We start from the raw sequence: 9,898 nt of genomic DNA, 5'->3' as shown, positions 1-9,898 counted from the left end.
CATTGAAGGGGAATTAACTCAAAATATTTTATTGTTATTAACTTTACAAATCCTTGTTATTAAGGAATGATAGAAAAATATTTTTTACTTGTAGAGAGAAAACAAGGTCGTATATATCTTCAATAAAAAGCATGGAAAAAATAGACGCAAATATTGTTAAAACTTTATATCATGCACATCCAAATTTAAAATGTTTCGTATGGTGTTTCTGTATTACTTTTTGACATACAAATTCTTCATAGCAAGAATGGAGTAAATCAAACAAAAGAAGAATATTTTTATTTTCAAAAGGGCATAAACATAAGATCATCATTAAATTTTCATTTCGTGAATAGTCACTTTGGTTCACAATTGCTTTTCTTTCTTAAACAGTCAGTATAAATAAACTATAGCAATTCAAATTCATCATTTATTCATATTATAAAAATAAACAGGAAATAAACGTATTACTCCATAATTACACAGTAAGTTAGTGTTTATGCAGAAACTTGCCAAGTTAAGTTAACAAAAATGGGAATTTTTAACGCGTAAAAATACTAAATGTACTTTGCGGTTATCTCCCATGTGTGTGAAATAGAGCATCCTGTTTTCATTTTGTGACAAAGTTGTCAGAAAGAACAACAGATTAATATCTTTGGAATTAACTATTTATTTGGAATATTTTTATAATTATGAGTGGTACAACAAAAAGAAGGTAACGCACTTAACTGATTTATAACTGTGTTATGACATATTTCTATTTGTTTTCGCTAAATAGATGAAAAATGGGTCAAACAGGTCCAGTAGTCCTTTAAAAACTGTTACACTTATTTGACCACTTTTCATTACAATAAAACCAAAAATGAGTAGACCTGTTAGTATTTTTAGATAAATTATAGTGTAGAAAAATGACAGAAATTATCAGTTCTTTTAAATTTTACCTGTTCAGGTGCTAGTAAATGCATACATTTTAATGCAACTTCATTTTGTTTTTGTAAAACCTGGATACAAACTTATTTGTTCATATAAAGCATCATAGCTTATATTTTTTCTTCTTAAAATATCATCCATAGCCTTATGAAGATGATAGTAAAATATAAATGCTTCATAAAATCAAAATGACATGAACTATTTAAGAAAAAAAAACTTTTATGAAGGATAAAATAAATGATTACAAAAATATAAATCTATTTAACACATTATTTTAGACTTACTTGAAACAGACTGGACGAAAAGCTAATAATTGGATTTTTTGTTTTTAAATTTCATAGACCAAAAAAGTTAAATGACTTATTCTTAAACAGAAAAATTATAAAAAAAAATCAACACTTTTTTATTACAAAGAAATCATATTTACAAATGTATATGCATCAAACACTAAAATGAAAAGTGTTATTCATGGGTTGGGGAGTTTGGCAACGTCCATGGGCCACCATGTTTTAAATTTTTAGCAGAATACAGTGTTATCCCCAGGGCCTATTAGCATCATGGTAATGTGATGCTATATTTGTTAACCCTTTCACCGATTGCTGCCCAGACAGAAGCTACTCTGAGACGATGGCTTCCCTGGCTACTATTACTCAAGTGGGAGATCTTCATAATAAATGTCAATAAAAACTTGTTTGTAGTTATTTGTGTATTTATTTCATTCACTAACACCATGTTCACAGTTTTGTTCATGTTTTGATAATTTTTTCCTCATAAAATATTCAAATTTTCACATTTTCGGCATTATCTTGGTGAAATTCTCAAAATTCTGCTCTTAGACCCCAAATCGTAATTTTTTAACCCAAAACGGCAAAATTTTGAAAATTTTTATGAGGCTGCACAAATTCCTCACACTGAACGATGTCCATTCCAAGTGTTTTGTACATAAAACAACATTTTATGTCAAAAAAGTAAACTAGTTTCTCTTCAATTCTTCCATATTCTTTCAAAAAAAATGTTCCCTCATTTCAAATTCTCGTAAATTTCGTAAATTTAGTCTGATTTTGACCCGGTTTTCAACAAACGGAAGCACCATGTTTACACTTTAATCCGGGTATTCATCAAAGAAAGATAACTCATGTTTGCACTGTTTTGAGCGGGAAATATAAAAGAGGTATTCCGATCCCGGTAAAACGGGACTCATCGTCAGCTGTCTGAAGCGTGAATCCTGGTAAACCGGGACTCATCGGCGAAAGGGTTAATGTGATGGTATCTGAAGTTGTTTTCTTGTAGATTGTGTTATGGATGTGATGCTATAATTTTTAGAAACAAAATGGTAGATATTTTTCCTTTTAACCAGGATGCTATATGAAATATCTGTGGAGAACACTGGAATATTATATAACAAAATTATGGACATATGTACAGTTGGATGCAGTTTCTTGATATAAAAAGATATCTACATGTTAATGTACAATGTAAAAATTATGAATTTTTTGCCCTTGATTCTTTTTGTTGGTTTAAATTTTGTCATATGAAATTTATAAAATAAAATGTTTAAAACCTGTTTAAATTAAAATTCATTTCATCATGTTCATGAAAGGAATTACTTTTAAAATTTGAAAATTTAATAAAAATAGATAAAGCAATTTGAATTTAGTTTTACATTGTGACTTAATTTTATAGGATTTAAAGCTGAATTTATTGAAATTTTAGTTTTTTAGTCATTTATAATTGTTGTAGTATCAAACCATTTTTCTGACTTGTTGAAAACTTTTCAACCACCAGCCTTCAGACTGAGACTACTATAACACAGAGATTGGTCACTCTCAATTTCCCTATAAAACCGTACACACTCAAAAAAGCTAGCTACATTATTTAAACGTAGTTTCGTATTTTACCGTTAGCAGACGACATGTAATTGTTCAAATTAAAATTGAATAAAACAAAGCGAGATATTATTTTCAATGCTGTCATTACAATTCATTTTATATGAATATTATTATGATTAACCTAGTTTAATAATTGTTATATTATAATAGCTTTTAATAATAAATATATTTTAATAGTTTTTCATAATAAACATATTTAATACTTTTTTTTAAATGAACTTTGCGACGAGAATGGATTGTGTTTAGATAATTCTCATAAATCCGACAACCGAAATTGTTACGGTGAAACAGGTCCCGTTTATTGTATCTATTCAAGGAATCATATAAACAATTCCTTGATCAAATATACAAATGTTTTACCTATTTTACCTACCTGTAAAAACAGGTGCATTTGTGGATTGGCTGGGATATGGTTATAATACACGTATACACATGCTAATTAAAATGGAATTAAGATATATTAATTTCATCATCGATACTATTTGATAATTTTTTTTTAATTTTCATGAATGATTGGTTCCACTAAAAGCTTTTTCAGAAATCAAAATGGAAAAAGGCTTCAGTTTTAACCGTTTTTTTTTTCAAATGAAGGTTAATTACGGCCCCTGCGGCAAAAAGTATAAAGGAAGGTATGGATGGGTTTCGACGGTTATTCATTGAATAGATGAAAAAAATCAAGATTATAGAATAGGAATAATTGATGAATAATCGATTGGAAATTTAGAACCGAAAAAAAAAATATGCCCCAAAAATATATATTACCAAATAATCGTTTTTATTTATAAGCAATTCTGTTTTGCCGTTTGAATCAGTCTAGTATGCTTTGTAATGAACTTGGGTTTTTATCCTAATCAAATTCTTTTCCAAATACAAAAATAATGAGGATGTCTTTCCTTAATTAAAAGGGTCAATCATTTCAATCAATTTTGATCAGGTTTTTACAAACAATGTAATTAGCGGCAATCATATAAGAGAGAAAATATCGTTTAAAGTAGTTAAGTACAGTAGTATAGTAGTCTCAGCTTCAGATAATATATATTATTATCCTTCTTGAATCTTCACTACAAGGAAGACATTTCACTTTCACAATTTTTTTTTATCATTTGTATTTAAATTTTCATGTAGAAACTCAAAACATGTTCTTGATTATTTTGTTATGTTTACCATGTTTACGTTTAAAATTTGTATTAAATTTTTTATAAGTCCCATTTGACCTCTGGTTGCAAATTAAATTCACAGTTTAAGTAGTAAAAAAAAATAATAGAAACCTGAATAATGAATTAAATGGAATTATCCAGAAACTGACATTTTTGCCCTCAAGATCATATGTGTATGTTAAAGGGGGCATAGGACATTTGAGCGAAAAAGAAAAAAGCACATAGGGTCATTTGAGCGCCGACTTCATAGGACATTTGAGCGCCGGGATATTAACCTTACCTGAGTTTTCAGACAGGACATTTGAGCGAAATTTTCCCTGATAATTTTACACGAATTAAGATTTTGAAGAACGGGTAATGAAAGTTATGAAGGATTTTTTCCCGTCTATAGAGATCAAATGCTGTAGGTTTCACTTAGGCCAAGCCTGGTGGCGAAAAATCCAGAAAGTTGGACTTAGTCAACAATACAAAGAGCTTGATTCAGACATTAGTAAATGGCTTAAAGGGATTTTTGGGATAGCCTTTTTAGCTCCAGACGAAGTAGCCGACTGTTTCGTAGAAGATTTTATGGCCGTTGTACCTAACGACAAGCCTTGTATAGAATTTGCAGATTACCTGACTGATACTTATATAACAGACGAATCGTTATTTCCCCCTCATCTCTGGGCCGAAGTTCCATCCTCGTTAAAACGTACTAACAATGGGCCCGAATCATTTCATGCCCATTATAACGAGCAGTTCTATCACAGTCATCCATCAATTTATATTTTCCTTGACACTATTATCAAATTGCAATCTGTGACTTACATAAAAATTCGGAGTTTGAACATTGATGCACCGCAGAGCCGAACAGATTATTTTCGCTCAAATGTCCTAAAATTTAGGCGCTCAAATGTCCTATACTTTGGCGCTCAAACGTCCTTTTTTTTTCGCTCAAATGTCCTGTCAATGCGCTCAAATGTCCATTGCCGGTTAAAGGACTAGATAATAATCTTACAGGTAAACAGTTGGTTAATTATTTTTTTTGTTAACTAATATTTTTAAGGGTGTTTTAGTCTTTTAAATTTATTTTGTAATAAATTTACATAATACTGTGTAACCGGTTATTTTCACATAGTGTTTATTTGGGCCTATTTTTGATATAATTGAATGTGCACAAAATTAATTCTGCTATATTTTTTTTTTGACATATGTCAGTCTTTTCCAACAGCTTATATTTCTGAACAACATAAAAAAAAATTCTGGTCAGCAGGTAAAAAATATCTTAGTTTAAAAAAAAACATCTATGTAAAAGGGCATTATACATAAATTATGTACATTTATATATATACAAATGTATATGATGTACAGTACCCTTATTAATTAATTAATTAATGTCTAAAGACTATAGGTGTGTAAGGTACTCTGTCAGGTATTTTACCACAATTAATTTATGTCAAAATATATGTATTTTAAGTCATTCTTGATAATTTTATAAACTTATGAGTACTTAAAAGGTCTGGTCAATTTCAAAACTAAGCAACTCTTAATTTTTTTTAAAAGAAACTCTTTCAATAGGGAAATAACTCCACTAAAAAAAACCTCATCAAATTCACAGTTTTCTCCCTGATGTGTTTTTGGTTCAATGTCTATTTTAATTAAAGTCATATAAATTTTATGTTATTCATATGCAATAACTTGCCCTCCAAATTTGCTAAATATCATTTTGCAAAGCTTTTGCAAATTATCTCATACTTTGGACCAAAACTGTAGCATGATAAGGTTTTAAAATGTAAGGGGCCCTAGATCTGTTTTGGAGTGGTCCACATGTACCTTGTTAAACTACTGTTTCCCTAGCCTTTCCACACTTAAGGAAGTTTGCTTGTCATGTTTGGATTTTTTTCAGATTCTCGGAATCCTCTAATTTTATCCATTTGAATGCCTTATTTAATCCCCTATCAATATATACTGGTTTTATGAAAAGCTTGTTATTTTGAAACTGAGTAGCGAAATTCCTTAAGTGAGTTCGAAAATTGCATGTTGCAGGCAGTGCTGAACTCAATTCTTAATTGACTAGGAATCTATAGCTACATTGTAGGATTTTCAGTTTTCCTGCAGAAAGTCTGGTTCTTTTGTGATCCTTAAGGTTTCCCACATCAATAAAAACCAACAGCCATGAATTAGTCGATAGAACTTAAAATGCTGTTCAAATCAATCAATCGTTTTAAATGTACATGTAGTCAATGAACTGAAAAGGATTACCTTTCACTTGTAACATTACGCAATCATTGTGATTATTTGTACAATTCATTGGTTACAATGTATATAAAATTGGAATTGTTAGTCCAATTTACCTTTAAATACAATGTAACTGCATGTATAATGAAATATAAATTCTGGCTGTTTGTCCCCTAGGTGGACATTGAAATAAAATTGAAAATCGCAATGGGGAATGTGTCAAATAGACAACTACCCGACCAAAGAGAAGAAAACAACCGAAGGCCACCAATTGAAAGTATACATGTATACATGTACATCATGATTCGTTTTGGCAAATAGGTTATTATCCAGATTTTATAAAAAATAATTGACTTTGGATTAAAATGTATGCATTTACCATGTTCCCTTATGCCTGAACAGGTGAAATTTAAAAAAAACGAAGATGATACTCTCTTTCCTACATGTATATTTAATTTACAAGATCCTGAATTTTTAGTTGATATACAAATGGACAAAGAATTAAGAAGTATTTCTTGTTGACCTATCCTGCATGCCACACCATAGGAGATATGGTTATATTTAGTCTCCATCCATCTGAAACACATCAATACCCAGAGATCATTTGACAGAAAACTTTCATTCTTATTTATAGTTGTAGAGGAGGGGGTACTACATTTTGTAAGTTTTACCCTTGTCTGCTGTACATGTACACACATACATGTATGTACGTACATCCCAAGATTGGTTTCCCTAGCTTCTCTAACTTAAGTTTGCCTCGACCAAATGTTATTTATTAAACTCATATATTTACAATTTTTTTTTACCAAAAACACAGATCAAGTTTGATTTTTAATGGTGTCACTTACACTGTCTAGAGTTATGCCCTTTAGGTTTTACATTACAAAATTGAAAAATTGATGAATCTTTCGTTTCCGTTCTCTAACTTAAGTTTGTCTCATCCAAATGTAATGAAACTTAGTTATACACAATAATTATACCCACAAAACACAGATTCAGTTTGAATCTGAGTAGCGTCATTGTTACAATTCTAGAGTTATGTCCCTTTACAAATGGAAAATTGATAAAATTATCGTTTCTGTTCTCTAACTTTAATTTGCCTCAACCAAATGTTTTGACATTTGTACACAATGCTTATTGGTCAAAACACAGAACAAGTTGAATTTTGGTAGGGTCACTTTTACCATTCTAAATTGTGCCCTTTTACAAATGGAAATATTACTGAATTTCTTGGGGTTTTTTTTGTCATCATATTGTCTTGACCATGCCTTATCTTTAGTTTGATTAGCCAATATTTACATGAGTTATTAGACTTTGACAATTTTTTGGGGGCATTTTATTGTTGTAAAAATGACACCTATTGAACTCAAATCCTCCAAGTCATATTTACTGAAAGCTATTACAATCATACTTGTTAGGTTTATAAGCTGTTACGTGCAGTTGACCATATAATTTCATCCTTTTGGTTTGACAATTTTTATTAGAGTTATCATATGGGACTTTAACATTTTTTTTTAGGTAATGAATGGACCACAATGACACTTTGATGTAGGTAAATCCCCTAAGACCTATATAAATACATATATGGACAGAAATTGATTTTCTTTACCATTTGAAGTCTTGAACAGCTGGTTGAGCTTATTCCTTTGAATCAAGTTCTTACTCCTACAAACATGTACATGTATTACAAATCACATTTAGTAGATACATATGTATAGTTTTCTGTGATGTATGCTTGACCAGTTATTAGAGGTCTTGTTTTTGTCAATTTTCAAGATAATCACCAGTAGGAGCATAAAATATATCAGGCAAACTTTTATTTTGGTCAGTTACTGCATTATATTTTCAATTTAAAGTATGACAAACACGCCCCTAAATCCACCATTGCGCTCATTATTGGTATTTTGGTTCTTTTATTCATAAATTAGTAAGCTTCTATTCTTGTTTGAATGTTAATAAATGGATATTTTTTTTTCAAATGCTGCTTGAAGGAAAACATGAATTGTATGATATTGGTACCATCCATGACAATATTAATGATGCCTTTTGACAGTTTTACTCACCAATTCTCTGCATTGTTCATAATGTACAGATATACTGTGAAACAACTAGATATTGAAAACCTGGAAAGGGGGTCTCATTGGGGGGTTCCGATTCCGGATCCCTCTTACGGTTTTGTCAGATTCCCAATCCTGCTTACACTATGTACACAAGCAATTCTCATTTTCTTGTCATTTCCCGGGTCCCACTAGACCTCATTTCCCGTTTTCACGACAATAATTTGATTTTCACATGTCACGCTACAAAACAATAGTCAATCCCATGTCACACTTAGGCCCCTATGAGACCCACTGGAAACGATCATTACAATTAATAATGTTGACTTAAGCAAGTGGTAATATAATGCGAAAATTTGAAAATTGCCAAATTTTCATATACATGTACAGGAGAGTGGTCTAGAAAGGGCTAAATGAGAGATGAAGTTTTGACAAAATTAAGTTAGTTTTCAGTCATTTCAGAACGGTGACCTATAGTTGTTAATGTTTGTGCCATTTTGGTCATTTGTGGATACATGTAGTTGTCTCATTGGCAATCATACCACATCTTCTTTTTTATATGTTAAATCTGTCTAGATAGTATATACATGATTTATTCTACATTTAGCTTTATCCTTTTTATAATAAAATTGAGAATGGAAATGTAAAATTTGTCAAAGAGACAACAACCTGACCATATAACTTTATACAATGTTAAATGAAACCTGACCACACTATAAAAATATAGGAAAAGGTACTCTGTTCTTGTTTGCATCTATTTAAGATAACAAATACATTTTTTTGTTCTCAATTCATAAAAAAATAGTTACATAATATTTTACCGTTTTGTTGGTACAGAAACAGATCAGAATTTAGGTGAATGAAATACATGAAAGGATAATTCAAAATATATAATACATGTACTTTTATTTTATTATATAATCCTTCATACACCTGAATTTGATAAATTGTTAGTCGATCGCGAGATGTACATCATAATCATATTAATTTCATTCTGTCAGCTTACAGATGGGTTGAGATGTATATATTTATTAAGGTTGATAGTTTCTTCAACCATCAAGTCTCAAATGTCCCTCAAAGTTTTAAACACCATCTAGGTAGCTTAGAGATGAACGCAGGTAGCATCTTCTATCACTATCAAGTCGATCTATCAAATGGCAAATTTTTGCCAGCATTATTTACTTGTAAATATTTAATAAGATACCCCGTTTGTGCCCTTCTGCATGCATACGGTACATTTGTACCTTTCTCGATAGTTATCTCCTTTATTACAAGGGAAAAAACTTTGAAAATTATATAATATTTATTTTACATTGGGTGTTGATAAGTTTAAGAGGAAATGGGTGGTGAAACAGGAATCGACAAAAAGACATTTCGTGAATTCTAATTTGGTAAACATGCATGCATTTATTGCGTGATTTCTCAATGAATAGGTATAGTTTGTCCACCCTTTCAAGAAACATGATCATTGTACAATAGACAGAGTTATCAGAAAATCAAATTGGTATCTGCATTATTGAAAAAGCTTGGCATAATTTACTGACTTGCAGTCTGCACGTTTAGCACAAGTCCTATGCCCCAGACTAGGGAAATTCGTTTTGGACTAGTAAGTTTTTGCAAAACTTTGTTTGGACCAATAATAAAAATGCAAAATATTGGCCTACAGGCT

General features: G+C 30.6%; 1 protein-coding gene across 2 annotated transcripts in view; it reads left to right on the top strand.

Moving 5' to 3' along the window:
- The first annotated feature begins 463 nt into the window (after positions 1-463).
- LOC143068771 (hypoxia-inducible factor 1-alpha-like) overlaps positions 464-9,898 on the top strand; it is a 58,149-nt gene continuing 48,714 nt past the window's right edge. For both annotated transcript variants that reach the window (XM_076243068.1, XM_076243067.1), the window contains exon 1: positions 464-694. In XM_076243068.1, coding sequence (XP_076099183.1) covers positions 672-694 — 23 coding nt within the window. In that variant the 5' untranslated portion in view covers positions 464-671. The remainder of the gene's footprint in view (positions 695-9,898) is intronic.

This window comes from Mytilus galloprovincialis, chromosome 3 (assembly GCF_965363235.1).
Source record: "Mytilus galloprovincialis chromosome 3, xbMytGall1.hap1.1, whole genome shotgun sequence".
Classification (NCBI taxonomy): Eukaryota; Metazoa; Mollusca; class Bivalvia; order Mytilida; family Mytilidae; genus Mytilus; species Mytilus galloprovincialis.
This window is presented reverse-complemented; position numbering and strand designations above follow the sequence as displayed.